Here is a 27,510-nt window from a genome sequence, read left to right on the forward strand (position 1 = left end):
AAACACACATGGAGTTTGAAAGGATCAAACAGAGTAACTTTAATAGGTGGCTAAAATCTTTGAAAATAGACCAAACGTATGAAGCTCTCAGAGAAATTAGACTTTTGGAGAAGTTTAAAAATTCAATTCCTGATGTAGTGAGAACTCATGTGGAAGAGCAGAGGGTTAAAACTGTGAGGTTAGCAGCAGAAATGGCAGATGATTATAGAGAATAGATATAGAGAAATACAGCACAGAACAGGCCCTTCGGCCCACGATGTTGCGCCGAACTTTTGTCCTAGGTTAATCATAGAATTTTGGACAATTTTTCATGGCCAATCCACCCAACCTGCACATCTTTGGACTGTGGGAGGAAACCGGAGCACCCGGAGGAAACCCACGCAGTCACGGGGAGGATGTGCAGACTCCACACAGACAGTGACCCAAGTCGAAATCGAACTTGGGACCCTGGAGCTGTGAAGCAATTGTGCTATCCACAATGCTACCGTGCTGCCCTTAAGAAGTTAACCTGCACTCCCTTATTCTACCCTAATCCAAGTACCTATCCAATAGCCGCTTGAAGGTCCATAAATTTTCCGACTCAACTACTACCACAGGCAGTGCATTCCATGCCCCCACTACTCTCTGGGTAAAGAACCTACCTCTGACATCCCCTCTATATCTTCCACCATTTATCTTAAATTTATGTCCCCTTGTAATGGTGTGTTCCACCCGGGGAAAAAGTCTCTGACTGTCTACTCTATCTATTCCCCTGATCATCTTATAAACCTCTATCAAGTCGCCCCTCATCCTTCTCCGTTCTAATGAGAAAAGGCCTAGCACCCTCAACCTTTCCTCGTATGACCTACTCTCCATTCCAGGCAACATCCTGGTAAATCTCCTTTGCACCTTTTCCAAAGCTTCCACATCCTTCCCTAAAATGAGGTGACCAGAACTGCACACAGTACTCCAAATGTGGCCTGACCAAGGTTTTGTACAGCTGCATCATCACCTCACGGCTCTTAAATTCAATCCCTCTGCTAATGAACGCTAGCACACCATAGGCCTTCTTCACAGCTCTATCCACTTGAGTGGCAACTTTCAAAGAACTATGAACATAGACCCCAAGATCTCTCTGCTCCTCCACATTGCCAAGAACCCTACCATTAACCCTGTATTCCGCATTCAGATTTGTCCTTCCAAAATGGACAACCTCACACTTGTCAGGGTTAAACTCCATCTGCCACTTCTCAGCCAGCTCTGCATTCTATCTATGTCTCTTTGAAGCCGACAACAGCCCTCCTCACTATCCACAACTCCACCAATCTTCGTATCATCTGCAAATTTACTGACCCACCCTTCAACTCCCTCATCCAAGTCGTTAATGAAAATCACAAACAGCAGAGGACCCAGAACTGATCCCTGCGGTACGCCACTGATAACTGGGCTCCAGGCTGAATATTTGCCATACACCACAACTCTCTGTCTTCTATCGGTTAGCCAGTTTGTTATCCAACTGGCCAAATTTCCCACTATCCCATGCCTCCTTACTTTCTGCATAAGCCTACCATGGGGAACCTTATCAAATGCCTTACTAAAATCCATGTACACTACATCCACTGCTTTACCTTCATCCACATGCTTGGTCACCTCCTCAAAGAATTCAATAAGACTTGTAAGGCAAGACCTACCCCTCACAAATCCGTGCTGACTATCCCTAATCAAGCAATGCCTTTCCAGATGCTCAGAAATCCTATCCCTCAGTACCCTTTCCATTACTTTGCCTACCACCGAAGTAAGACTAACTGGCCTGTAATTCCCAGGGTTATCCCTATTCCCTTTTTTGAACAGGGGCGCGACATTCGCCACTCTCCAATCCTCTGGTACCACCCCTGTTGACAGCGAGGACGAAAATATCATTGCCAACGGCTCTGCAATTTCATTTCTTGCTTCCCATAGAATCCTTGGATATATCCCGTCAGGCCCGGGGGACTTGTCTATCCTCAAGTTTTTCAAAACGCGCAACACATCTTCCTTCCTGACAAGTATCTCCTCAAGCTTATCAGTCTGCTTCACGCTGTCCTCTCCAACAATATGGCCCCTCTCGTTTGTAAATACTGAAGAAAAATACTTGTTCAAGACCTCTCCTATCTCTTCAGACTCAATACACAATCTCCCGCTACTGTCCTTAATCGGACCTACCCTCGCTCTAGTCATTCTCATATTTCTCACATATGTGTAAAAGGCCTTGGGGTTTTCCTTGATCCTACCCGCCAAAGATTTTTCATGCCCTCTCTTAGCTCTCCTAATCCCTTTCTTCAGTTCCCTCCTGGCTATCTTGTATCCCTCCAGCGTCCTGTCTGAACCTTGTTTCTTCAGCCTTACATAAGTCTCCTTCTTCCTCTTAACAAGACATTCAACCTCTCTTGTCAACCATGGTTCCCTCACTCGACCATCTCTTCGCTGCCTGACAGGGACATACATATCAAAGACACGCAGTACCTGTTCCTTGAACAAGTTCCACATTTCACTTGTGTCCTTCCCTGACAGCCTATGTTCCCAACTTCTGCACTTCAATTCTTGTCTGACAGCATTGTATTTACCCTTCCCCCAATTATAAACCTTGCCCTGTTGCTCGCACCTATCCCTCTCCATTACTAAAGTGAAAGTCACAGAATTGTGGTCACTACCTCCAAAATGCTCCCCCACTAACAAATCTATCACCTGCCCTGGTTCATTACCAAGTACTAAATCCAATATGGCTTCCCCTCTGGTCGGACAATCTACATACTGTGTTAGAAAAGCTTCCTGGACACACTGCACAAACACTACCCCATCCAAACTATTTGATCTAAAGAGTTTCCACTCAATGTTTGGGAAGTTGAAGTCGCCCATGACTACTACCCTGTGACTTCTGCACCTTTCCAAAATCTGTTTCCCAATCTGTTCCTCCACATCTCTGCTGTTATTGGGGGGCCTATAGAAAACTCCCAACAAGGTGACTGCTCCTTTCCTATTTCTAACTTCAACCCATATTACCTCAGTAGGCAGATCCCCCTCGAACTGCCTTTCTGCAGCTGTTATACTATCTCTAATTAACAGTGCCACCCCCCACCTCTTTTACCATCCTCCCTAATCTTGTTGAAACATCTATAACCAGGGACCTCCAACAACCATAATGGATTATGGATCAGTTCATAAGTCAAAGCTTGGTTTCCGACATCAGTTTCAGCCGGTGAGGGATAGAAACTGGGGAAAAGAGAAATACTCAAGTGGTAAAGGTAAAGGAGATCTGATAGGAGATAATAAGGAGAGTGCACCTCAGATTAAAAAAGAAATCCAGGAGGGTGGAAGAGAAATGAAAAGTTTCAAATGTTTTCACTGTAATAAACTAGGCCATGTAAAGTCACAGTGCTGGTGGTTGAAGAAAAGCACTGGGAAGGCTGATGTGGTAAAACAGGAGAAGACAGTGGGGTTTGTTAAAGTGGTGAAAGAAAGCCCAAGTGAAGTGAAGGAGGTACAAAAGATTGTACAGCCTGATCAAGAGGTGATTGATAAGAAGGTGCCAGATCTCTTTAAAGAATTTACTTGTGTGGGTGAAGTTTACTCATATGTATGAGAAGGAGCAGGTAAAGAAGTCACAATTTTAAGAGTTACGAGGGCTAGTCAATCTTTAATGGTAAGGGATGAGGAATTATGTAGTTTAGGAAAAATATTGCCAGTAAAGATGGTAATATGTGGAATTCAGGGTGAGAAGAGTAGTGTTCCATTATATAAGGTAAGGTTGGAAAGTCCAGCGAAGAGTAGTGAAGTGGTAGTAGGAGTAATAGAAAAACTATTTTGTCCAGGAATACAGTTTATCTTGGGTAATGATATAGCTGGATCACATGTGGGAGTGACGTCTACTGTGGTTGATAAGCCAGTGGAAAATCAGACAACTGAAGTGTTGAAGGAAGAATATCCTGGGATTTTTCCAGATTATGTAGTAACAAGGTTATAAAGTCACAGGTTAAGACAAGAGGAGAAATCAGAGTGAAGATGAAGTTGAAGTTAAATTATCAGACACGTTTTTGATCAGATTGTTGGAAAAGAACAAGTAAAGTGGAGGATGAGACGGATATTTTTAGTTCAGGAAAATTGGCGGAGTTACAACAGAAAGATATAGAAATAAAACGGATGTATCAGAAAGCTTACACAGAAGAGGAATCTGAGTGCATACTGGAGTGTTATTACTGTAAAAATGAAGTCTTGATGAGAAAATGGAGACCTTTACATATGTCATGTGCGAGTAAAAAATGGGTGTTTATCGAATAGCTGTAGTAGGTGTACCTTTATGAAATGGGTGTTTGTCAGATAGCTGCAGTGATGTCAGAGTGTGGGTGGAGCTGGGCTGTCTGTCTTACACTTTTGTTTTTGAGCAGGCAGCTAGTGTATTTTAGTTTTGCTTTGAGAGCTGGATAGCCGCGGGAAAAGCAAACAGCTGGATAAGGATTTCTCTCTGCAATTTAAAGACTGTCTCCAGATCATTTGAGGATTTCAAAGTGATAACTGCTCTCAGCAGTGAATTTAAATCTGATCTCTGTTTTAAAAAGCGCCTTTTGTCTTCTGGGTGTTGTAAGGAAAGATTAAGGATTACTTATAGAGTACTGTATTCTTTGGGGGGAGTATTTTAGTTGATGGTTGCTAAGATGTTTATTGTCTGTGTTTAAAAATGTTAATGGGATTCATAGAATAAACATTGTTTTTGTTTTAAAATATTCTTAGTTCTCTGTTGCACCACACCTGTAAAGTGTTCCCCATAACCACACTCTGTTAAAAGTTGTGGGTCAAGTGAACTCCATGATACACTTTGGGGTTCTCTAAACACTGGCCCATAACACCGCTCCCCGAGGGCGACTAGTGGGATTTGCTGGAGGACAGTCTAAGGTTTTCTCCACTTAGGCTGTAGGCAGCACATAACCGTTGCCCATACCAGCATTATGCCTGTACCGATAGTCATTCCTATTCGGATTACCTCCCACCCATCTGTAAGTCGGTTGCCTGCTGCCCTGGGAACACGTATGTCCCACCAATGTTGTGTTCCGGAGAGTCCCACCTGAATGAGGGTCTGGATAGCTGAGCCCACCTGGATCTTTCCTTTCCTTATCTGATTTGTCGACTGCCCTGACATTCTCCTGAGCGAGCTCTGTTGCTCCGTGCATAGCCTATCGGATTGTGCTGCCTGGTGTCTTGTCCATGTAAAGTGAGTCATCCCACCAGGCCCCAAATAGATAGCCTGATGTACGTTGGGGGAGGTGAAATTCCCTCAGTGTTAACGAGTCCGTTACCTGCAGGCAGAAGCTGTGGCTGCTACCACATAGGAGGCCTCCCGCGATTATCCCCACCTCCGGCTGTGTGGGACCGACCTGTATGGGCTTAAAAGCTTCTTTCAGTGGCATAACATTGACCGTAACGTTGCTGTGGATTGACAAGGGTTCGAGAGTCCGACAGGTACACACTATGTAATGTGCCGAATCGGAACAGCATTCTGCGGTGCTCATATGTGCCAGGTCATTATGATGTGCTCGGTATCTTCTAGATCCGGTCCGGTAAACCCAACCCTCCTGCACGGTTCCCAATGACTCAAACCTAGAGCTGTCCTTAAAGGTTCCCTTGGATGGGTTTTCCTGGGGGACTGCTAGATTAAACTTTATCCCTCCCTCAGTGGGTCCACCGCCTGGCCTGGTAACCACCAGTTTGTTCCTGTCCCTGTGGATGTGAAGGAGGTTTATTTTGTATCGGATGGTGAATAAATGCTGTGGGATTGTCCCGAACCTAAAGTCCTCTACGTCAGCCCGGATACTGTCAATTGAATGTCCTGCAGGAGTGTCACAGGCCCTTCCCTTTGCTTGTGCTTGAATGGTGTTAATTATACCCACAGATACCTCGTCCAGGACTCACAGAAGCTCTTCTCCCTGTAAATGTATGGAAGCCAGTGCGTCCCATATACCCCATATTGTAGCCCTTTTCTGACGTCTGCGGCTACCCAGGAGGCATAACTGTTTGTCTCCGCCAGCTGCACCGAGTTCAGGACCGAGTTTGCACAACCAAATAATCCTCCGATGTCCCCTAAAGTGCTCCTTTCACCTCGCCTGCGTACCCTAGATTCTGGGGTTATTTTATTGTGGGACTGAAAACAGGCTGAGAAGATACACATAGGCCAGGAACAGAAACTATCTCATGAGACCCTGGCTGGAATCGATACTGACCATCTGCAAAAGCACCCAAGTCAAGGCACAGACCTGTTACTGTTACATGGACTTTATGATTACCCACTCCAAGTCTATGAATATGTAATAAACTTCCAGACACAGGTGATCAGCTTTGCAGCAGGACAAAGAACAGACAAAAGAAGCCATCGGACTCCATAATGAGCTGATGGCTGGTCAGACAAGGGGGGTTTCAGAGGACAATGGGTCTTGATTGAATCACCATGGATAAACAGGAATATCCTGTCTTTCCCATTAACAGGTTGGGGTCTGGCTAGAACAATGGCCGGTGGTGGGCGTATACCAATGACTCTATCCTAGCTCACCAGTATAAAGAAAGGAACATCGAACAGATCTTCAGCAATAACCTGGTTGTCCCCCAGGCACAATCATCACAAGAGGAAAGGACCCTGGGTTTGGAACCCAGAGAAGGCATCCAGATGGAGTGGCCGTAGCCTGCCAGTCTCCGTTACTAAGTGTGGGCAAAACCCAAAGCTCAGCTGTGAGTCTGAGTCAGATTTTGTTGAGTTGTGAATAAAATTGTGCTAAACTGTGAATCTGTTTTCATAGAATTTACAGTGCAGAAGGAGGCCATTCAGCCCATCGAGTCTCCGCTGGCCTGGCCCTTGGAAAGAGCATCCTACCCAAACCCGCACTATCTCTGTAATCCAGTAACCACACCTAACCTTTTTAGCACTAAGGGCAATTTAGCATGGCCAATCCACCTAACCTACACATCTTTGGACTGTGGGTGAAACCGGAGCACCCGGAGGAAACCCACGCAGACACGGGGTGAATGTGCAGACTCCGCACAGACAGTGACCCAGCGTGGAATCGAACCTGGGACCCTGGAGCTGTGAGAAACGGTGCTAACCACTGTGCTACCATGCTCCCTTCAGCGATAACCTGGGAGTTCCCCAGGCACAACCATCACAAAAAGAAAGGAAAAAAGCAAATTACTACATATGCTGGAATTTGAAACCAAAGAGCACCCTGGGTTTCGAACCCAGAGAAGACATCCACAGTGAGTGAGCGAAGCCCGCCAGCCTCCTTTACTATGGGCGGGTAAAATGATGGCAGAGGGCAGGAATTGAGAGGATGGGGGAATATGTTTATAAAAGGGAGCTTTCCTAGCTTGAGGCAGCTGGAGGAGAAATTTGGATTGGCGAGGGGAAACAAATTTAGGTACCTGCAGGTGCGGGACTTCCTCCGTAGACAGGTCTCAATCTTCCCGCTCCTAACACCAAGGGGGATTCAGGATAGGGTAGTTTCCAGAGTGAGGGTGGGAGAAGGGAAGGTCTCTGACATCTATAAGGAGGTCATGGGGTCAGAGGACACGCAGACTGAGGAGCTGAAGCGCAAATGGGAGGAGTTAGGAGAGATAGAGGATGGTCTCTGGGAAGATGCGTTGAGTGGAATCAACGCATCCACAACATGTGCCAAGCTCTGCCTGATACAATTCAAGGTCATTCACCGGGTTCACATGACAGTGGCCCGGTTGAGCAGGTTCTTTAGAGTAGAAGACAGGTGTGCAAGGTGTGCAGGGGGGAGGGGTGTGCATATGTTCTGGACATGCCCAAAGCTCAGGGGATTCTGGCAGGGGTTTGCAGACGTCATGTCCACGGTGTTAAAAACAAGGGTGGCACTGAGTCCGGAGGTGGCAATTTTCGGGGTGTCGGAAGATGCGGGAATCCAGGAGGAGAAAGAGGCAGACATTCTGGCCTTTGCTTCCCTGGTAGCCTGGAGACAGATACTATTAGCTTGGACGGACTCAAAGCCCCCAAAGTCGAAGACCTGGCTATCAGCCAGCTTTCTCTGTCTGGAGAAAATCAAGTTCGCCTTGAGAGGGTCACTGTTAGGGTTCGCCCGGAGGTGGCAACTGTTCGTTGACTTGTTTGCAGAAAATTAATCGTCAGCAAAGGGGGGGGGGGGGGGGGGGGTAGTTTAGCTTAGAGTAGTGGGTTAATAAAGGTGGGACCTGCAAGGGAGGTAACTGGCTTTTTTTTGCACTATGTTTACAGACTTATGTATATTGTGTATTTTGTTGTTGTTGTAAAACTAAAAAATACCTCAATATAATGTTTATTATTTTTTAAAAATGAGATAGACCGATTTTTGTAAATCAAAGATATTAAGGGATATGGGCCAAAGGCAGGAATATGGAGTTCGGTCACAGATAAGCCATGATCTCAGTGAATAGCGGGACAGGCTCCAGGAGCTGAATGGCCTGCTGTGTTCCTAAAAGTTGTAAATCTCCATCCCACACACTCTCCCTCCATTCTCACTCTGCTGTATCTAATATTCACCCTCCCAATGTTCCTGAAGGTGCTGATTCAGGCTGTGTGACAGATCCCTGCACACTGCTTTATAATAATAATAATCTTTATTGTCACAAGTAGGCTTACATTAATGTTGTAATGAGGTTTCTGTAAAAAGCCCCGATTCGCCACATTCTGGCGCCTGTTCAGGTACACAGAGGGAGAATTCAGAATGTCCAAATCACTGAGGGGCTGGTTTAGCACAGGGCTAAAAAGCTGGCTTGTAAAACAGATCAAGGCCAGTAAAGTGGGTTCAATTCCCGTACCAGCCTTTCTGAACAGGCTCTGGAATGTGGCGACTAGGGGCTTTTCACAGTAACCTAATTTGAAGCCTACTTGTGACAATAAGCTATTTTCATTTCATTTTTCATTTCACCTAACAGCAAGTCTTTCGGGACTTGTAGGAGGAAACCAGAGCATCCGAGGAAAGGCACGGGAGAATGTGCAGACTCCGTACAGACAGTGACCCAAAGCCGAGAATCGAACCAGGGACCCTGGAGCTGTGAAACAACATCGCTAACCACTGTGCTACCATGTGCTTCATGACAGAATAAATAGGAGCTGCATTTGGCCCATCACGATGGCTCAACCTTTCGTTGAGATAATTGGCCCCACTACCTCAGCACCATTTTCCCAGGTTATAACCCGACAGGAGGCCACGGGATCTGCAACCTCAGATTCCCTCAGGCCTCACCCGAGTACAATCTACCTGGATGAGGCGGGCAGAGCTACCCCCTTAACCCAGGGGCCTTTGTGACATAAACATCTCGGCTCAAGTATGGGTCGGAGACAAGAGATCCTTTAGGCGACCGCCGGGCCAAGCACATTGGAACCACCCAGGGGTTCTGCCCAAAAGCCTGGTCCCACTGTCTGTGCGAGGTCTGCACATTCTCCCTGTGTCAAGCTGAGGGAGCAAAGGATGTCAATGTCTTTCAGAGAGAGAGAGACCTGAGCCAAGCTTTCCAGAGTCTGCACCCTCCCTGGATTCACTTCCTTTCCCTTCAGTTGCTGCAAGTGATCAATTGAGGGTGAGAATGAGAAAAGAAATGAAGGGGCAGAAAAGAAAGTGTTTTCCTCATGATATTGGAGACAGGAGGAAGTTTCAGTCGGTGTGAAGCTCAATCTTCATTCTCACAAAGCCATCGTGCTTATTGACTGGAGGACCAGAGTCCTTCCGGTCCTCCTAATCTTCCCATTGGTCAATCCGTCAGCAGGAAGTTCACGGGGTGGGCGCTCCACCGCACATGCGCAGCCCCGGGCCGGGGTCAGGGGAAGGTCACTGACTGGGTTGTTCTCCCGTCAGACCCGCAGCACCGACCGGCGGCACCGAGCAGTGAGTCCCGAGGCTCTCGGCAGCTTGACCAGGCCGCACGGAAAGAGCTGAAGCGGCTCCCTGACTCCCTGTCGGAAGGGAAGCCGCGCCCCTCCCGCCAGACACCCGCAAATGTCAATATTTTTATTACTTTTGTTTTCACCATTTTTCAAACATTGAAAGCAGCAGAAAAACTGGCGGGAAATGGGCCCAGAGAACAAGAGATATTGCCGCAGAAATACAACAAGACATTGAGAATTCATAAAGAACAGGATCTCTGAGGGAGCAGAGCCTCCAGATCAAATGGCAGCAATTCAACAACCAGTCAACATGTTCACATAGTGAGTGGGGAAAGAGGGTTCGATTCTAGACAAACAGGAGGATAACAATGCAGCTCACACACCCCAAAGTATTAGAACCAAAGAACAAAGAAAAGTATAGCACAGGAACAGGCCCTTCGGCCCTCCAAGCCTGTGCCGACCATGCTGCCCGTCTAAACTAAAATCTTCCACACTTCCAGGGTCCGTATCCCTCTATTCCCATCATATTCTGTATTTGTCAAGATGCCCCTTAAATATCACTACCGTCCCTGCTTCCCCCACCTCCTCTGGCAGCGAGTTCCAGGCACCCACTACCCTCTGTGTAAAAAACTTGCCTCGTACATCTCCTCTAAACCTTGGGAAAAAGTCTCTGATTATCCACTCTGTCTGTGCCCCTCATAATTTTGTAGACCTCTTTCAGTTCGCCCCTCAACCTCCGCTATTCCAGTGAGAACAAACCGAGTTTATTCGACCTCTCCTCATAGCTAATGCCCTCTATACCAGGCAACGTGCTGGTAAATCTCTTCTGCACCCTCTCTAAAGCCTCCACATCCTTCTGGTAGTGTGGTGACCAGAATTGAAAACTATACTCCAAGTGTGGCCTCACTAAGGTTCTATACAGCTGCAAAATGACTTGCCAATTTTTATACTCAATGCCCCGGCCAATGAAGGCAAGCATTCCGTATGCCTTCTTGACTTCCTTCTCCACCTGTGTTGGTAACTCCTGAATGATCCTCTTATGGACTGAACTGATCTCTGCATCTTCCCTACTGTTGTTAGCACTATACTCTGTTTGCTTCACACTACTTCTATGTATTTACATTGTGTATTTATTATACGTCCTATGTTTTTTCATAAATGATCTCTCTGGACTGTGCAGAACAATACTTTTCACTGTACCTCGGTACACGTGACAATAAATATAAACCTAATCTATAATTACATAAATTGTATTAAGTCCTTGTCCTCTATCGACTATTAGTTTTTTTCAGGAGTTCCGGCAAGTTTTAAAAAAAATGTTTTTATTCTCCATTTTCACATTTTCCTTCAAAATTTACACCCCACCCACAAACAGTGAACGGTAACAAATACAAAATCAATCCCCTTAACAATAACAACGATCCCATCCTCCCACCACCCCAAACAACGGCCCACCTGTCAATATATGCATCCAATAAAACAAACCCTCCCACGGTGGAAACAAAAAACAAAGGAGAAAAAGGAGTCCGGTCACCATAGAGTCCACTCCCCCACTTTCTCCTAATCTTGTTAAATGTTTCTTTAAATATTCTCCACTGATCTTCAGTTGTTTGACCCATTAACAGATCTCCCCAGTTTACCGTGGACAGTCTCTGTCTCATCCCGTTAAAGTCAGCCTTACCCAAGTCTAAAATTCTACTGTCTGTAACGTGCTTTTCACTTTCAAACACTACACTGAATTCAATCATGTTGTGATGACTATTTGATCAATGTTTGTGCAGTTAGGCTACCAACTGAATTAGGGTTATTACTCATAATTAAATCTTTTTTCAAATAAATTTAGAGTAACCCAGTTCTTTCCCCAATTAAGGGGAAATTTAACATGGCCAATTGACCTACCCTGCACATCTATTTGGGTTGTGGGGGTGAGACCCACGCAGACATGGGGAGAATGTGCAAACTTCACACGGACAGTGACCCGGAGCGGGATTGAACTCGGATCTTCGGCGTCATGAGGCAGCAGTGCTAACCACTGCACCACCGTGTTGGCCCTTATAACTAAATCTAATATTGCCTGTCCCCTTGTTACATCTGGAACATATTGCTGCAGGAAACTATCCCAGACACATTCCAGAAATTCACTCCCTTTCTGACAGGTGCTTGTCTGCCTCTCCCAATCGGTGTGTCAGTTATAATCCCCCATTAATACTACTCTGCCTTTGCTACACACCTGCTTAATTTCTGCCTTTATATAATCTAGCACCTCAGAACTGCCACCAGGGGGCTCGATACTCAACACCCATTACAGTTTTAGATTGTTTTCTTCCTCCGTTCCACTCCTATGGTCTCCACTGGATGCTTTCCCCTCATTGTTTCCTCCCTCACCATTGAGGTGATAGTATTTCTGATCAGTAAGGCTGATCCACCCCCTCTGCCATATTCTCTGTCCCTCCTGTAAACTTTATAACCAGTATATTAAGTTCCCAGTCCTGACCATCTTGCAGCCAAGTCTCTGTAATAGCGACATCATAATCTTCAACTTGCATTTACACCTGCAGCTCGTCTAGTTTATTCCTTACACTCCGTGCATTTGTCTATAGAACTCTTAATCGGGCTGCTCCCCCTGACCGCTCCCTCAGCACTGCTTGGTTGTTATTTGCTTGTTTGTTATTTGCTTGTTTGTTATTTGCTTGTTTGTTATTCGCTTGTTTGTTATTTGCTTGTTTGTTATTTGCTTGTTTGTTATTTGCTTGTTTGTTATTTTTCAGTTTTGCTTTAACCAGTATAGTTAAAGCAGTTTTGCCATGAGCTGCAGTTCCTGACGTTAGGTTCCCGACTACCTCCCTATTTATCCTTTCCGTGTGGACACTGGTCCCAGATCGGTTCAGGTGGAGACCGTCCCAACGGTACAGATCCCTCCTGTCCCAATATTGATGCCAGTGTCCCATGAAATGGAACCCCTCTTTCCCACACTACTCCTTTAGCCTCATGTTTACTTCCCTAATGTTCTCATCCCTATGCCAATTTGCACGTGGCTCAGGGAATAATCCAGAGATTATAATCCTTGGGACCTGTTCTTAAATTTTGTTCCTAGTTCTTAATATTCCCCAAACAGGTCCTCTTTCCTGGACTTGCTGATGTTGTTTGTCCCAACGTGGACCCCAACAACTGGATCCACCCTCTCCCTCTCCAATATCCTTTCAAGCTGGTTAGAGATGCCCCTCACCCTGGCACCGGGCAGGCAACATACCCTGTGGGACTCTCGGTCCTGCTTCCAAAGGATGTTATCAGTTCCCCTAATTATAGAATCCCCGACAACTACCACTTCCTCTCCCCGCTTGAATAGCCTCCTGTACCAGGGTGCAGTGGTCAGCTAGCTCATCCTTCCTACAGTCACTGCTCCGATACCCTGCCCCTCCGAGTCCGCTCCCTGGAGACTCGGCTGTGAATCCCCGAGATAAGGTTTTTTTACTGTTAGCTCAGATACTCCACGCCTCCGAGTCCCGTGCCTGGAGACTAGGCCGTGAATCCCGAGGTAAGGTTGTTATACTTCTGCTCCAATACTCCATCCCTCCCTGGAGACTAGGTATGGGGAATAGGTATTGGAGATGAGGTATTGGGAAATGAGAGAGGAAAGAATGTTATACAGAAACTAGAATTGTTTGTTGTGAATTTCTATCCGATACTGAGTTGACTTTGTAAACTCCTTTTACAGGATATTACAAGAGGAGAAATTACAGACAGAAATCTCAATCGTCACGTCTCGATCTGACAGAGCCACTTGATTCGTTGGGATCTGAATATCATCGGCCTTTGAATCCAGAAGAATTAATGTATATCCGATCTGTCAGCATCAAAACATTTAAACCATCCGTGTGACTGGAAAAGCACCGAGACACACACACCTGAGTGAGAGTGTTCCAGAGCACTGACTGTGGAAAGAGCTTTAACCAGTTACACAGCCTGAAAAAACATCACACCATTCACAGCGGGGAGAGACCGTACATGTGTTGTGTGTGTGGACGAGGCTTCAACTGATTGTCTAACCTGGAGAGACACGAGGACAACCAAAACATGGAGAAACCGTGGAAATGTGGGGACTGTGGGAAGGGATTCAGAATCCCATCTCAGCTGGAGATTCATCGACGCAGTCACACTGGGGACAGGCCGTTCACCTGCTGTGTGTGTGGGAAGGGATTCTCTCAGTTATCCACCCAGCAGTCACATCAGCGACTTCACACTGGGGAGAGGCCGTTCATCTGCACTCAGTGTGGGAAGGGATTCAGTCGGTTATCCGACCTGCGGATACATCAGCGAATTCACACTGGGGAGAGGCCGTTCACCTGCTCCCAGTGTGAGAAGGGATTCAGTCGGTTATATGCCCTGCGGATACACCAGCGAGTTCACACTGGTGAGAAGCCATTCACCTGCACTCAGTGTGGGAAGGGATTCAGTCAAATCTCCAGCCTGATGTCACACCAGCGAATTCACACTGGGGAGAAGCTGTTCATCTGCTTACAGTGTGGGAAGAGATTTAGACAGTTATCCAGTCTGAAGTCACATCAGCGAGGTCACACTGGGGAGAGGCCATTCACCTGCTCTCAGTGTGGGAAGGGATTCAGTCAGTTGTACACCCTGCGGATACATCAGCGAGGTCACACTGGGGAGAAGCCATTTACCTGCTCTCAGTGTGGGAAAAGATTTGGACATTTATCCAGCCTGAAGAAACACGGGCGAGTTCACACTGGGGAGAGGCCGTTCACCTGCTCTCAGTGTGGGAAGGGATTCAGATATTCATCCAACCTGCGGAAACACCAGCGACTTCACACTGGGGAGAAGCCATTCATCTGTTCTTCGTGTTGGATGCGATTCACTCACTTATCTAGTCTGAAGATACACCAGCGAGTTCACACTGGGGAGAGGCCATTCACCTGCTCTGTCTGTGAGAAAGGATTCACTCGGTTATCTAGTCTGAAGACACACCAGCGAGTTCACACTGGGGACAAGCCGTTCAACTGCTCTGTGTGTGAGAAAGGATTCACTCGGTTATCTAACCTGCAGTCACACCAGCGAGTTCACACTGGGGAGAAGCCATTCACCTGCTCTGTGTGTGAGAAAGGATTCACTCGGTTATCTCACCTGCAGTCACACCAGCGAGTTCACACTGGGGAGAGGCCATTCACTTGCTCTGTGTGTGAGAAAGGATTCATTAGCTTATCTGGTCTGAAGACACATCAGCAAGTTCACACTGGGGAGAGGCCGTTCACCTGCTCTGTGTGTGAGAAAGGATTTACTCAATTATCTGACCTGAAGAGACACCAGCGAGTTCACACTGTGGAGAAGCCATTCACCTGCTCTCAGTGTGGGAAGGGATTCACTCGCTTATCTAGTCTGAAGACACACCAGCGAGATCACACTGGGGAGAGGCCATTCACCTGCTCTGTGTGTGAGAAAGGATTCACTCGGTTATCTAACCTGAAGAGACACCAGCGCATTCACACTGGGGAGAGGCCGTTCACCTGCTCTCACTGTGGGAAGGGATTCACGCAATCATCTGACCTGCGGATACATCAGCAAGTTCACACTGGGGAGAAGCCATTCACCTGCTCTCAGTGTGGGAAGGGATTCAGTGATTCATCCCACCTGCAGACACACCAGCGAGTTCACACTGGGTAGAGGCCAGTCACCTCCTCTCAATGTGGGAAGGGAAAGCATGATTCATTGCATCTGCTGAGACACCAATACATTGACCAGTGATTACAGGGGTTGGATTCTGCTGTTATTGTTTCTGCTCTCAGTTACATCCAGGACTGCAGTTTGGTCATTCTGTCAGTTGGTCAATGGGGAGGGTCGGAGGGTTTCTTTCTGCTCGACTGGCCGGTGTCACAACTTTGCCTCCAGTGGGCTGATTCTCTTTGTCTTGTTGAGAATACCTGGTTTCAAATTTCATAAGGTTCACAGAATAAAAGGATGTTTCGCAAGTGAGAAGATATTCAGTTTGCATTTCTGTTTGGATCCCCCAAAATCCTGCCACATTGCCATGGAGATGGGCCGTGATGGTTACATGGGTTTCTTTGTTTAATTTATCTGGGTGTTGCTCACAGAAGAACACCATCAGGATATGTGGGGCAAGTTGTCTACGGTGGACTAGGAAACTGATGGGAGACATAGAATAGCTAATATTTAAGGAATTATTACATATTTACCAGGGGCTCTCTCTCTCTATTGAGTTTTTTGTGGTATACAGAAGAAGGATCAGTGTGTACATACAGACACGGTTGCTCTTTCTCTCGCATTATTCACAGTGGTGGTTGTGGTTTCCTGTTTTTCGTTCCCCACTGTTTATTTTCGTTCCGGTTGTTTCCCCGGCCCACCCTCTTTCCCCCCCCCTTCTCTTTTCCTGCCCCCCTGCCCCTGTTTCTCAGCTTCTTTTGTTGGGCATGGTTGGATTCCATGTCTCCCTGTCCCCCTCTCATTCCCCTATCCCACAACCCCCCACCTTCCTTACTGTGTCATGACTGCCTTCTCCTGTTCTTTGTCTTCTCAGCTGTTGGCTACAAACAGGTCTTGGAACAACCAAGTGAACGGCTCCCACGTTTTGTGGAAACCCTCTTCCGACCTCAGATGGCAAACTTTTGCTTGGCCCTTCCGAATTTTATTAACTATTACTGGGCGGCTTGGAGCCATTCCTGACTTGGACACACACAAGCTGATTGTGGGGAGGGGAACTGGAACTTGGTGCAGGAGCCCAGGTTGGACAGATCACAGCCGCGCTCGCTGGTCCCATCAGGGGGGGGCAAAGACGCTAGCTGGGCTAATGGTGGAAATGGGAGGGGTGGACCCTTGGAGGTTCCTACACCCAGGGGAACGGGAGTACTCGTTTTTTTCAGCAGTCCATAGGGTATTCCCGCGGATTGACTTTTTGTGGTGGGAAAGGCTTTGTTGGCTGGAGTCAGGGGGTCGGAATACTCTGCAATTGCTGTGTCAGATCACGTGCCACATTGGGTGGATATGGTGCTGGAGAAGGGGGTAGTGCAGAGGCCGGGGTGGAAACTGGATGTAGGGCTTTTGGGGAACCAAGTATTCTGTGAAAAAATTGAAAAGGTAATTAAGGAATATGTAAGATTCAACTGTATGGGTGAGGTGTCAATGGTAGTCGTCTGGGAGGCTCTAAAGGCGGTAGTGAGGGGTGAGGTAATTTTGTTTATGGCCAGGGTGGACAAGGAGGAGAGGCTGGAGCGGCAGAGGCTAATAGATGAGATGTTGGAGGTAGATAGGAGTTATGAGGAGGATGGGGACCCAGCGATGCTGGGAAAGAGGAAGGAACAACAGGCAAGCTTCGACCGACTATCCACCAGGAAGGCGGTGCGCCAACTGAGGCGAGCAAGGGGTGCAGCTTATGAACATGGAGACAAGGTCAGCTCCAGAGGGAGGCAGCAGCAAGGGAAATTCTTCAGGTAAAGGATAGGTCCGGGAAGTTGGTGGTGGCTCCGGAGCGGATTAACAGGGTTTTTGAGGAATTCTACGAGAGGTTGTACAGGTCGGAGTTGTACCACCCGGGGGAGACCGTGAGAGGCGGGAATTTCTAGATGGGTTGGAGTACCCGAGGCTAGGGGAGGGAGACAAGGCTACATTAGAAGGAGCAATACTGGAGCAGGAGATAAAAGACGCGATTGGGAGGATGCAGTCGGGGAAGATGGCAGGGCCGGATGGGTTTCCGGTGGAATATTATAAACAATGTAAGGATAAGTTGGCACCCCTGATGGTAGGGATGTTTGAAGAGGCGATAGGGAAGGGAGTGCTGCCGCAAACCTTGGGGCAGGCATCGATTTCACTGTTGCTCAAAAAGGATAAGGATCTGACTGAGTGTGGGTCGTATAGGCCCATTTCACTTCTTAATGTGGACGCAAAGGTGCTGGCAAAGGTACTGGCGGGTAGGCTGGAGGGGTGCCTCCCGAAGATGATAGGTGAGGATTAGACAGGGTTCGTGAAAGGGAGGCAGCTGTTTTCGAATATTAGGAGGATCTTGAACGTCGTTATGGCACCGGCGGAAGGGAAGGAAACAGAGGTGGTGGTGGCACTGGACGCCGAGAAGGCGTTTGATCGGGTGGAATGGGGGTACCTGATGGCAGTGCTGGAACGGTTTGGGATTGGACCAAGATTTGTGAACTGGGTAAAGTTATTATATAAGGAGCCAAAGGCGAGTGTCCGCATGAACAATATCAGTTCGAGATACTTTCTCTCTCCACCGTGGGACGAGGCAGGGATGTCCTTTGTTCCCCCTGCTGTTTGCGCTTGCGATTGAGCCGTTGGTCATCACATTAAGAGGTTCAGGAGCATGGAAAGGAATAGTGAGGGGGGGGGGTAGAGCATAGGGTGTCCTTGTATGCCGATGACTTGCTGCTGTATGTGTCGGAGCCGAGTGCGTCGATAGGAATATTGGAGTTGCTGCAGGTATTTGGGTCTTTCTCTGGGTACAAGCTGAACTTGGACAAGAGTGAGTATTTTGTGGTGTCTTGACCGGGGGTGGGGGCAGGGGTGGTGGGGCTGCCATTCCGTAGGGCAGGGACTCACTTTAGGTATTTGGGGGTGCAGATTGCCCAGGAGTGGGGAAGGCTTCGCAGATACAACATCACTAGTTTGGTGGGGAGAGTGAAAGCCGACCTGGCAAGGTGGGATGGTCTCACTCTGTCACTGGCAGGTCGGGTGCAGGCGGTTAAAATGAATGTGTTGCTGCGATTTCTGTTTATTTTTCAATGCCTACCGATTTTCCTGCCAAAGTACTTTTTCAGGGAGATTGAGAGGAGGATTACCTCATTTATATGGGATGGGAAGGTGGCCAGAGTGAGGAAGGTATTGCTACAGAGGGGAAGGTAGGCAGGGGGTTTGGGTCTCCCAAACCTGATATACTACGACTGGGTGGCGAATGTGGAGAAGGTGCGGAGCTGGGTCAGGGGGGCTTGATTCCCAGTGGGTCAGAATGGAGGAGAGTTCGTGCAGGGGGTCGGGGCTTAAGGCACTGGCAACGGCCCCGCTCCCGATAGCTCCGGGGAAATACTCAGGGAGTCCAGTAGTAATAGCCTCATTGAAAATCTGGAGGCAGTTTCGCCAACACTTTAGATTGGGGGCAGGGTCGAAGGAAATGCCGATCCGGGAGAACCACAGATGTGAGCCAGGGAGATGGGACGGAACCTTTCGGAAATGGGAAGAGAAGGGGATTAAGACGCTAAAAGATTTGTTTCCTTGGGGTCGATTTGCAGGATTGAGGGAGCTGGAAGCGAGGTATGGGCTGGAGCAGGGAGAAGGGTTTAGGTATGTGCAGGTTCGGGACTTTGCCAGGAAGGAGGTACAGAGTTTCCCGGAGGAACCGGCTTCCACGTTGTTGGAGGAGATGCTGGCGGCAAGTGGACTGGAGACGGGGCAGTGTCAGCGGTATACGGAGCTATGTTGGAAAAAGATAAGGCACCACTGGAGGGGATCAAAGCAAAGTGGGAGGAAGAATTTGGAGAGGTTATAGAGGAGGGGATCTGGTGTGACGTGCTCCGGAGAGTGAATGCCTCCACCTCGTGTGCGAGGTTGGGGCTGATACAACTGAAGGTGGTGTACAGGGCACACCTCACGAGGGCATGGATGAGCCGATTCTTTGAAGGAGTAGAGGATGTGTGTGAACGTTGCGGGGGTGCGGGGGGCGCTAATCAAGTTCATATGTTCTGGTCCTGTCCAAAGCTTGGGGAGTACTGGAAGGAGGTGTTTAGGGTCATTTCCAAGGTGGTGCATGTGAAGCTGGACCCGGGTCCCCGGGAGGCCATATTCGGGGTGTCGGATCAGCCAGGGTTGGAAACGGGGGCGGAGGCAGATATCATAGCCTTCGCCTCATTGATCGCCCGAAGGCGGATCCTGCTGGGATGGAGAACGGCCTCGCCACCCTGTGCCCTGGCGTGGCGAGGGGACCTGTTGGAATACTTGACCCTTGAGAAGGTTAAGTTCGAACTGAGGGGAAGCTCGGAGGGGTTCTACAAGTCATGGGCACTATTTATTATGCACTTTCAAGAACTGGATAACATCGAACATTAGTGGGGGGGGGGGGGGGCTGTGTATGTTGAAGATGGCTATGGGTAATCCCTGATTCCTTTTTGTTTTGGTCATTTGTTTATGTTAACATGCGGGCTGATGTCTGGGTATGGTGGGAGGATGGGATCGTTGTTACTGTTATGGGATTTGAGATATTTGTTGTTGGGTTTTGATTATTGTTGGGTGTAAACTCGGGAGAAAAATTGTGAAAAAGGAGAATAAAAATATTTTTTTTAAAAGTCGGAGGAAGAGTTTGGGATGATGTTGGAGGAAGGACTATGGTGTGAGGTTCTGCGGAGGGTTAACGCATCAAACTCGTGTGTGAGGCTGGGGTTGACTCATTTGAAAGTTGTGCACAGGGTGCACTTAATGAAGGCGAGGACCCCCCCCCCCCCCCCCCCCAGGCCTAGGCGTGGATATTTTTTAAAATCAACTTCACATCAAAATCTGACAACGTTACTCAATTCATTGAAGAACAATGGCTTTTAAATCCAGGAGGAGCAATGTTTTATTATTCCTTGTGCTTCAAAATGTTTTCAACATCAGTGTGACTGGAAAAGCACTGAGACACACACCCGAGTGAGAGTGTTCCAGTTCACTGACTGTGGAAAGAGCCTGAAAAAGCATTGCACCATCACAGCGGGCAGAGATCGTACACGTATTCTGTGTGAACCTTCAACTGATTGTCTTACCCGAAGAGACAGCAGGAAACAATGGAAATGCACCAGTGCATTCACACCGGGGAGAGCGCATTTAGCTGCTCTCACTGCACAAAGAAGTTTAGAAGGTCATCTGCACTGTGGAGACACCAGCGAGATTGAGTTGTCCATCGACAGTGGAAACTCATCGGCACATTCACACCAGGGTGTGACCATTCTGCTGCTCTGTGTGGGCAAGCATTCCATGTTCCATCCAGCCTGTGGACACACCAGCGAGTTCATACTGACGAGAGGCCATTTGCCTGCTCTGACTGTGGAAAGAGATTCAATAATTCATCGCACCTAAAAATAAAAATCTTTATAGGCGTCTCAAGTAGGCTTCCATTATCACTGCAATAAAGTTACTGTGAAAATCCCGTAATCGCCACACTCCGGTGCCTGTTCGGGTACAGTGAGGGAAAATTCAGAATGTCGAATTCACCTAACAAGCACGTCTTTCGGGACCTGTGGGAGGAAACTGGAGCACCCGAAGGAAACCCATGCAGACACTGGGAGAATGTACAGACTCTGCACAGACAGTGACTCAAGCTGGGAATCGAACCCGGGTCCCTGGCGCAAGCCAGCTGATGGGGACGGTAGGAGCTCCCAGTATGGACCGAGGCTGCTTCCCTTCAGTGGTTACAGTGTAAACCAGGGGCTGGTTTAGCTCACTTAGGGGCTGGTTTAGCTCACTCAGCTAAATCGCTGGCTTTTAAAAGCAGACCAAGCAGGCCAGCAGCACGGTTCAATTCCCGTACCAGCCTCCCCGGACAGGCGCCGGAATGTGGCGACTAGGGGCGTTTCACAGTATCTTCATTGAAGCCTACGCGTGACAATAAGCGATTTTCATTTCATTTTCATTTCATTTAAAGGGGCTGCCTTGACTCGCTGGTCTGAGAATCCACCCCTTTACCCCTCTGTGTAACATCGGGGCTGGTCAATGTACTGAAAGCCATTTGCTTCTGTTCTCTTTTGTCTAAAATCAAATTGGAAGGAAAAGAGAATTCCAGACATTATTGACATCACTGTACATATTGCAGATACACATTTATTTATCTTTGATCACAGAATCGCACTGCACAGGAGGACATTCGGCCCATCGTGCCTGTGCTGGCTCTTTGAAATAACTACTCAATTAGTCCCACCATCCTGTCCTTTCCCATGAACCCTGATAGCTAGTCCCTTTCTAAAATTTATCCAACTCACTGTGTTGAATCTGCTTCCACCAGCCTGTCAGGCAGTGCATTCCGGATCACACCTCACTGTGTAAAGATTCATCTTCCTCATTTCCCCTCTGGCTTCTATGTGAATTACCTTAAATCTGTGTCCTCTGGTTAACAACCCATTTGTCAGTGGAAACAGTTTCTCTTCATTTACTCGATGCAAACCGTTCATGATCTTGTCTAAACTCAGATAATAGGGAAATCCTGAACAGTCCCATTGTTCTGCTCCACGGAACAATTTACATCAATGGTTAAATCCAATAAAATTAACCCAGTTACAATAATGACCAATTGTCTGATTACAACAGGTCTGATTCAAGATGAGGTAATATTAATTCAAGAGGTCAAAGTGGGATTTGTGAGTGATCTTGGGCTTTGTAAGTTGGACTCTAGTCGTGGAGACACTGAGTGCTCCTGGGCAGGATTTTGGGAAATCACTGTTGGTTCAGGAACCTGAAGAAGATTCACACTTCTCCCAGGGCAGGTCACCCAATTGAGGTGATGAACGTCACTCGTGTACTTCATCAGTATACTGCTTTAAAAAAATAAACATTTGACATTTGAGAGTCCTCTCTTGCCTGATTGTTAAGCCTCTTTCGAATTGAGGCATTTTAGAGGGTCATTTTGGAACTGAGTAAATAAGACACTTCAACCAAATTAAACTGAATCTAAGTATTAATTATATACCCTTTAAAACAGAGATAGGACCTCCACGGTGTGCAAGACTAACAAGGATGATATCAGAACTGAGAGTGTTTAAGTTTCAGGAGAGATTGAACAGATTGGGGATATTTCCCCTGGGGAAGAGAAGGTTGAAGACTGACCTGATAGAGACTTTAATGGATGTGATAGGATTGACATCATCAGGGTGGCATAGTGGTTAGCACTGCTGCCTCACAATGCTGAGGACCCGGGTTCACTCCCGGCCGTGGGTCGCTGACAATGTGGAGTTTGCACATTCTCCCCGTGTCTGCGTGGGTCTTGCCCCCACAACCCAAAATGATGTCCAGGTTCGGTGGATTGGCCATGCTAAATTGCCCCTTAATTGGCAAAAAATTATTGAGTACTCTAAATATATATAATTTTTTTATTAAAGTCATCATTGTGATTACAGAATAGAAATTCAGAACTGACAATCCTAGTTATCACAGAAAATAATTCTTCCTCTCAAACTATAAATATCTGAACCTCACACATGCTCTCCTCACTATTGATTTTAACACTAATTTATCCTTCTGTCCTCCTGCTTTTCCCCAAGTCTCCTCCCGTGAAGATGCTGACTCTCGGCTTCAGTTTCACTCTCACCTATTGCCCTCCCCAGGTGCTAAGGGCGAACGTCACAATCAATTCCCGTGACTACCAACATGTGCTTTGTGTCAGGGTGAGGTCACTGCCCCTCCTCCACTTTTCATCCCAGTCCCAGGAGTTTGGAGAGTGTCGGCCCAAGCTCCCACAATCCCCCGCGCTGGGGAAAACGCTCTATCCGCCGCACGGGCGGGTGATCAGGTACTACGCATGTCCAAAGGTGAGGGGAAGCTGCGCATGTGTGGAGGAAGGCCCACCCCCTGACCTTCCTGCTGAGGTGTTGACCAATGGGAAACTGGGAGGACCGGAAGGACTCTGGTCCTTCAGCCAATCAGAAGGCAGACGTTGTGTTAATGAACTTTGACCATGACACAGACTGAAACTTCTTCCTGTCTCCAACAACTGTGAGTAAAACACTTTCTTTTCTCCCCCTTTCAATTTCTTTTCTCACTCTCACCTTCAATTGGTCACTTGCAGCAACTGAAGGGAAAGGAAGTGAATCCAGGGAGGGTGCAGACTCTGGAAAGCTTGGCCCACGTCTCTCTCTCTCTCTCTCAAACACATTGACATCCTTTGCTCCCTCATGCTTGACACATTTATTTGTCTGGCTAAAAGGGCGGTCTCTTTCCTAATGTTCACAATTAAAAGGGTTGGTTTCTCCAGAGTTCTCCCTGTGTCTACGCGGGTTTCCTCCAGGTGCTCCGGTTTCCTCCCACAAGCCCCAAAAGACGTACTGTCTGGTAATTTGAACATTCTGAATTTTCCCTCTGTGTACCCGAACAGCACGGTAGCATAGTGGTTTGCTCAATTGCTTCACAGCTGCGGGATCCCAGGTTCAATTCCCGGCTTGGGTCACTGTCTGTGCGGAGTCTGCATGTTCTCCCTGTGTGTCCATGGGTTTCCTCCGGGTACTCCGGTTTCCTCCCACAGTCCAAAGATGTGCAGGCTAGGTGGATTGGTAATGCTAAATTGCCCTTAGTGTCCAAAATGGCCCTTGGTGTTGGGTGCAGTTACTGGGTTATGGGGATAGGGTGGAGGTGTTGACCTTGGGTAGGGTGCTCTTTCCAAGAGCCAGTGCAGACTTGATGGGCTGAATGGCCTCCTGCACTGTAAATTCTATGATAATCTATGAAAAGGTAACTAATGTTTTGAGTCTGGATGACTCTGTGACAGTCAGAGAGAACTGGAAATGGGGTCAGATTTGTCGTGTAGTGGGGGAGGGATGGAATGGAGCAGTGGGGCTGTATAGGGGCCAGCAATAGGTGGAGATTGTCAAAGATGTCGAGAACAGAAGATAAAAGGAATGCAAATGGTGGTAATTAAGGCTAAGAAGGGTGCTGATAGTGATATATAAAAAGGTTAGAATCTGTGAATGGCAGAATAAAGGTGAGCAGTGTGTAAAGGGCAGCTTGAAATAGTTGGAATGGGGGGAGGGGAGGAGAACAATGATGAGGGGAAAAAACGATCAATGGAAGAAATTAAAACAAAAATAAATTGATAGATAAAAATGGGGTAAAGGTGGTGGAGAGTCTGAGGTTGTTGAACTCCATGTTAAGTCCGGAAGGGTGTAACATGCCTAATCGGAAGATGAGGTGCTGTCTGCCAACTCCAGCATGATTCCACCACCAAACACATCTTCCCCTCACTCCCCCTGTCAGTATTTGGAATTCTCTACCCCAGAGGACTGTGGAACTTCAGTCATCAAATATTTTCAAATCAGAGATTGATAACATTTCAAGGGAGTGAAGGTGTCGAGGGATATGGGAGATAGTGTTGGAAAATGGTGCTGAGGTAGATTGGCCAATGATCCCATTGAATGGTTAAGCAAACCCGATGGGCAGAATGGACGACTGCAGCTCCGATTTGTTATGATCTCTGTGTCCAGGACAGGAAGCAGTGAGCAGGGATCTGTCAATCAGCCTGAATCAGCACCTTCAGGAGAATTGGGAGGGTGAATATTAGATACAGCAGAGTGAGAATGGAGGGAGAGTGTGTGGGATGGAGATTTACAGCTTTTGGGGAATGAGAGAGGAAAGAATGTTCCAGAGAAACTAGAATTGTCTGTTCTAAATTTCTATCCTGTACTGACAGTGATGTCTTTTGTAAATTCTTTTAACAGGAGATTCGAAGAGGATGAATTACAGGCAGAAATCTAATACATGTTGTCTGGATCTGACAGTCCCTCAATTCCTTAGAACCTGAATATCATTGGCCTTTGAATCTAGAAGGAGAAATGTTTGTCTGTTCTGTCGGCTTCAAAAGATTTTAAATATCAGTGTGACTGGAAAAGCACTGAGACACACACACACACACGAGTGAGAGTGTTCCAGAGCACTGACTGTGGAAAGAGCTTTAACCAGTTACACAGCCTAAAAAAACGTTGTATTATTCACAGCGGGCAGAGAACTTACACGTGTTCTGTGTGTGGACAAAGCCTCAACTGATTGTCCAAACTGGATAGACACAAGGAGACCGAAAACATGGAGAAACCATGGAAATGTGAGGACTGTGGGAAGGGATTCACAGCACCGTCTGTGCTGGAAATTCATCGGCGCATTCACACTGGGGAGAGGCCTTTCACCTGCCCTCAGTGTGAAAAAGGATTCACTCAATTCTCTGACCTGCAGAAACACCAGCGAATTCACACTGGGGAGAGGCCGTTCATCTGCTCTCAGTGTGGGAAGAGATTCACTCGGTTATCCGCCCTGCAGAGACACCAGCGAGTTCACACTGGGGAGAGGCCATTCACTTGCTCACAGTGTGAAAAGGGATTCAGTCATTCATCTACCCTGCAGACACACCAGAGAGTTCACACTGGGGAGAGGCCATTCACCTGCTCTCAGTGTGGGAAGGGATTCACTCAGTTCTCCCAACTGCGGGCACACCAGCGAGTTCATACTGGGGAGAGACCGTTCACCTGCTCTCAGTGTGGGAAGGGATTCACTCACTTATGGAACCTGCGGACACACCAACGAATTCACACTGCAGAGAAACCGTTCGCCTGCTCTCAGTGTGGGAAGAAATTCAGACATTCATCCGCCCTGCAGAATCATCTGCAAATTCACACTGGGGAGAGGCCGTTCACCTGCTCTCAGTGTGGGAAGGGATTCACTCGGATATCCAGTTTGCGGACACACCAGCGAGTTCACACTGGGGAAAGGCCATTCGCCTGCTCCCAATGTGGGAATGGATTCACTCAGTCATCCAGCCTGAAGTCACACCAGCGAGTTCACACTGGGGAGAGGCCGTTCACTTGCTCTCAGTGTGGGAAGAGATTTGCTTGGTTATCCAACCTGCGAACACACCAGCGAGTTCACACTGGGGAGAGGCTGTTCACTTCCTCTGAGTAGGTGAGATATTCAGTGATCCATCCCAACTGCGGACACACCGCCGGGTGCTCACTGGGGAGAGGCTGTTCACCTGCTCTCAGTGTGGGAGAGATTTTGTGTTTGATCGCACATGCTCACACACCAAGTTCACAATTGGTTACAGGGGTTGGATTCCGCTGTTCTGCTCTCAATTGCATCCAGGGCTGCATTGTGTTAATTCTGTCAGTTGATCAATAGGGATGGGCGGAGGGTTTCTTCCTGCTGGACTGGTTGGTCTCACAAATGTGCCTCCAGTGGGCTGATGATCATTGAGCCAGGTTGTGAATTCCTGGCTTCAACAGAGTGAAAGGGTGTTTGGTGGTTGGAAGATATGTCGTTCCCATTTCTGTTTGGAACCTCTGAAAGCATGCCGCCTTGCCAAGATGGGCTATGGTGGTTACATGGTTCCTTTGTTTAATTTATCCACGTGTTTTTCACAAAGAAAACTGTCAAGGTTTGAAAGGCAAGTTGTCTGTGGTAGATTGGGACATTACAACAATAGGTATGACAATAGACAGGCAATCACTAATTTCTAAGGTATTATTAGATGTTGACATCAAATGTTGACTCCTTTAAGGAACAAAAAGCCACAGGAAAAGTGATGCAACTGTGGCTAACGAGGAAATTTAAGGATTCCATTAAATCAAAGAAAGAGGCTCATAAAGTGCCCAAAATAGCCGTATGCCTGTGGATTGGTGATTGATTTAGAATTCAGCAAAGGAGGAACAAGAAACTGATAAAGAGAAAATAGAATATGAGATCAAACTGACGAGAAACATAAAAACCGACTGGAAAAGCTCCTATAGGAATGTGAAAAGGAAAAGATTAGCAAAGACCAATGTGGGTCCATTTCAGGCAGAGACAGGAGAGTTTATAATGGGGAATAAGGAAATGGCAGAGAAACTAAACAACGTGTGTCTGTCTTCACAGAGGAAGTTACAGAAATCGTCCCAAAAACACGAGAGAAC

The 27,510-nt window shown here is 47.4% G+C and overlaps 1 protein-coding gene and 1 pseudogene across 2 annotated transcripts in view; both read left to right on the top strand.

Moving 5' to 3' along the window:
• LOC119951769 overlaps positions 1-15,869 on the top strand; it is a 111,660-nt pseudogene extending 95,791 nt beyond the window's left edge.
• LOC119951818 (zinc finger protein 239-like) overlaps positions 1-27,261 on the top strand; it is a 295,099-nt gene extending 267,838 nt beyond the window's left edge. Inside the window, exons 3-4 of one of the 2 annotated variants that reach the window (XM_038775181.1) lie at positions 23,191-23,578; positions 25,294-27,261. In XM_038775181.1, the coding sequence (XP_038631109.1) occupies positions 25,655-26,524 (870 nt within the window). In that variant the 5' untranslated portion in view covers positions 23,191-23,578; positions 25,294-25,654 and the 3' untranslated portion in view covers positions 26,525-27,261. Of the gene's footprint in view, positions 1-22,957; positions 23,579-25,293 lie in introns of those variants that run through there. The other variant, XM_038775182.1, reaches the window with a different exon arrangement.
• The last annotated feature ends 249 nt before the right edge of the window (positions 27,262-27,510 follow it).

The sequence above is a fragment of the Scyliorhinus canicula genome, chromosome 17, assembly GCF_902713615.1.
Source record: "Scyliorhinus canicula chromosome 17, sScyCan1.1, whole genome shotgun sequence".
NCBI classification, from domain to species: domain Eukaryota; kingdom Metazoa; phylum Chordata; class Chondrichthyes; order Carcharhiniformes; family Scyliorhinidae; genus Scyliorhinus; species Scyliorhinus canicula.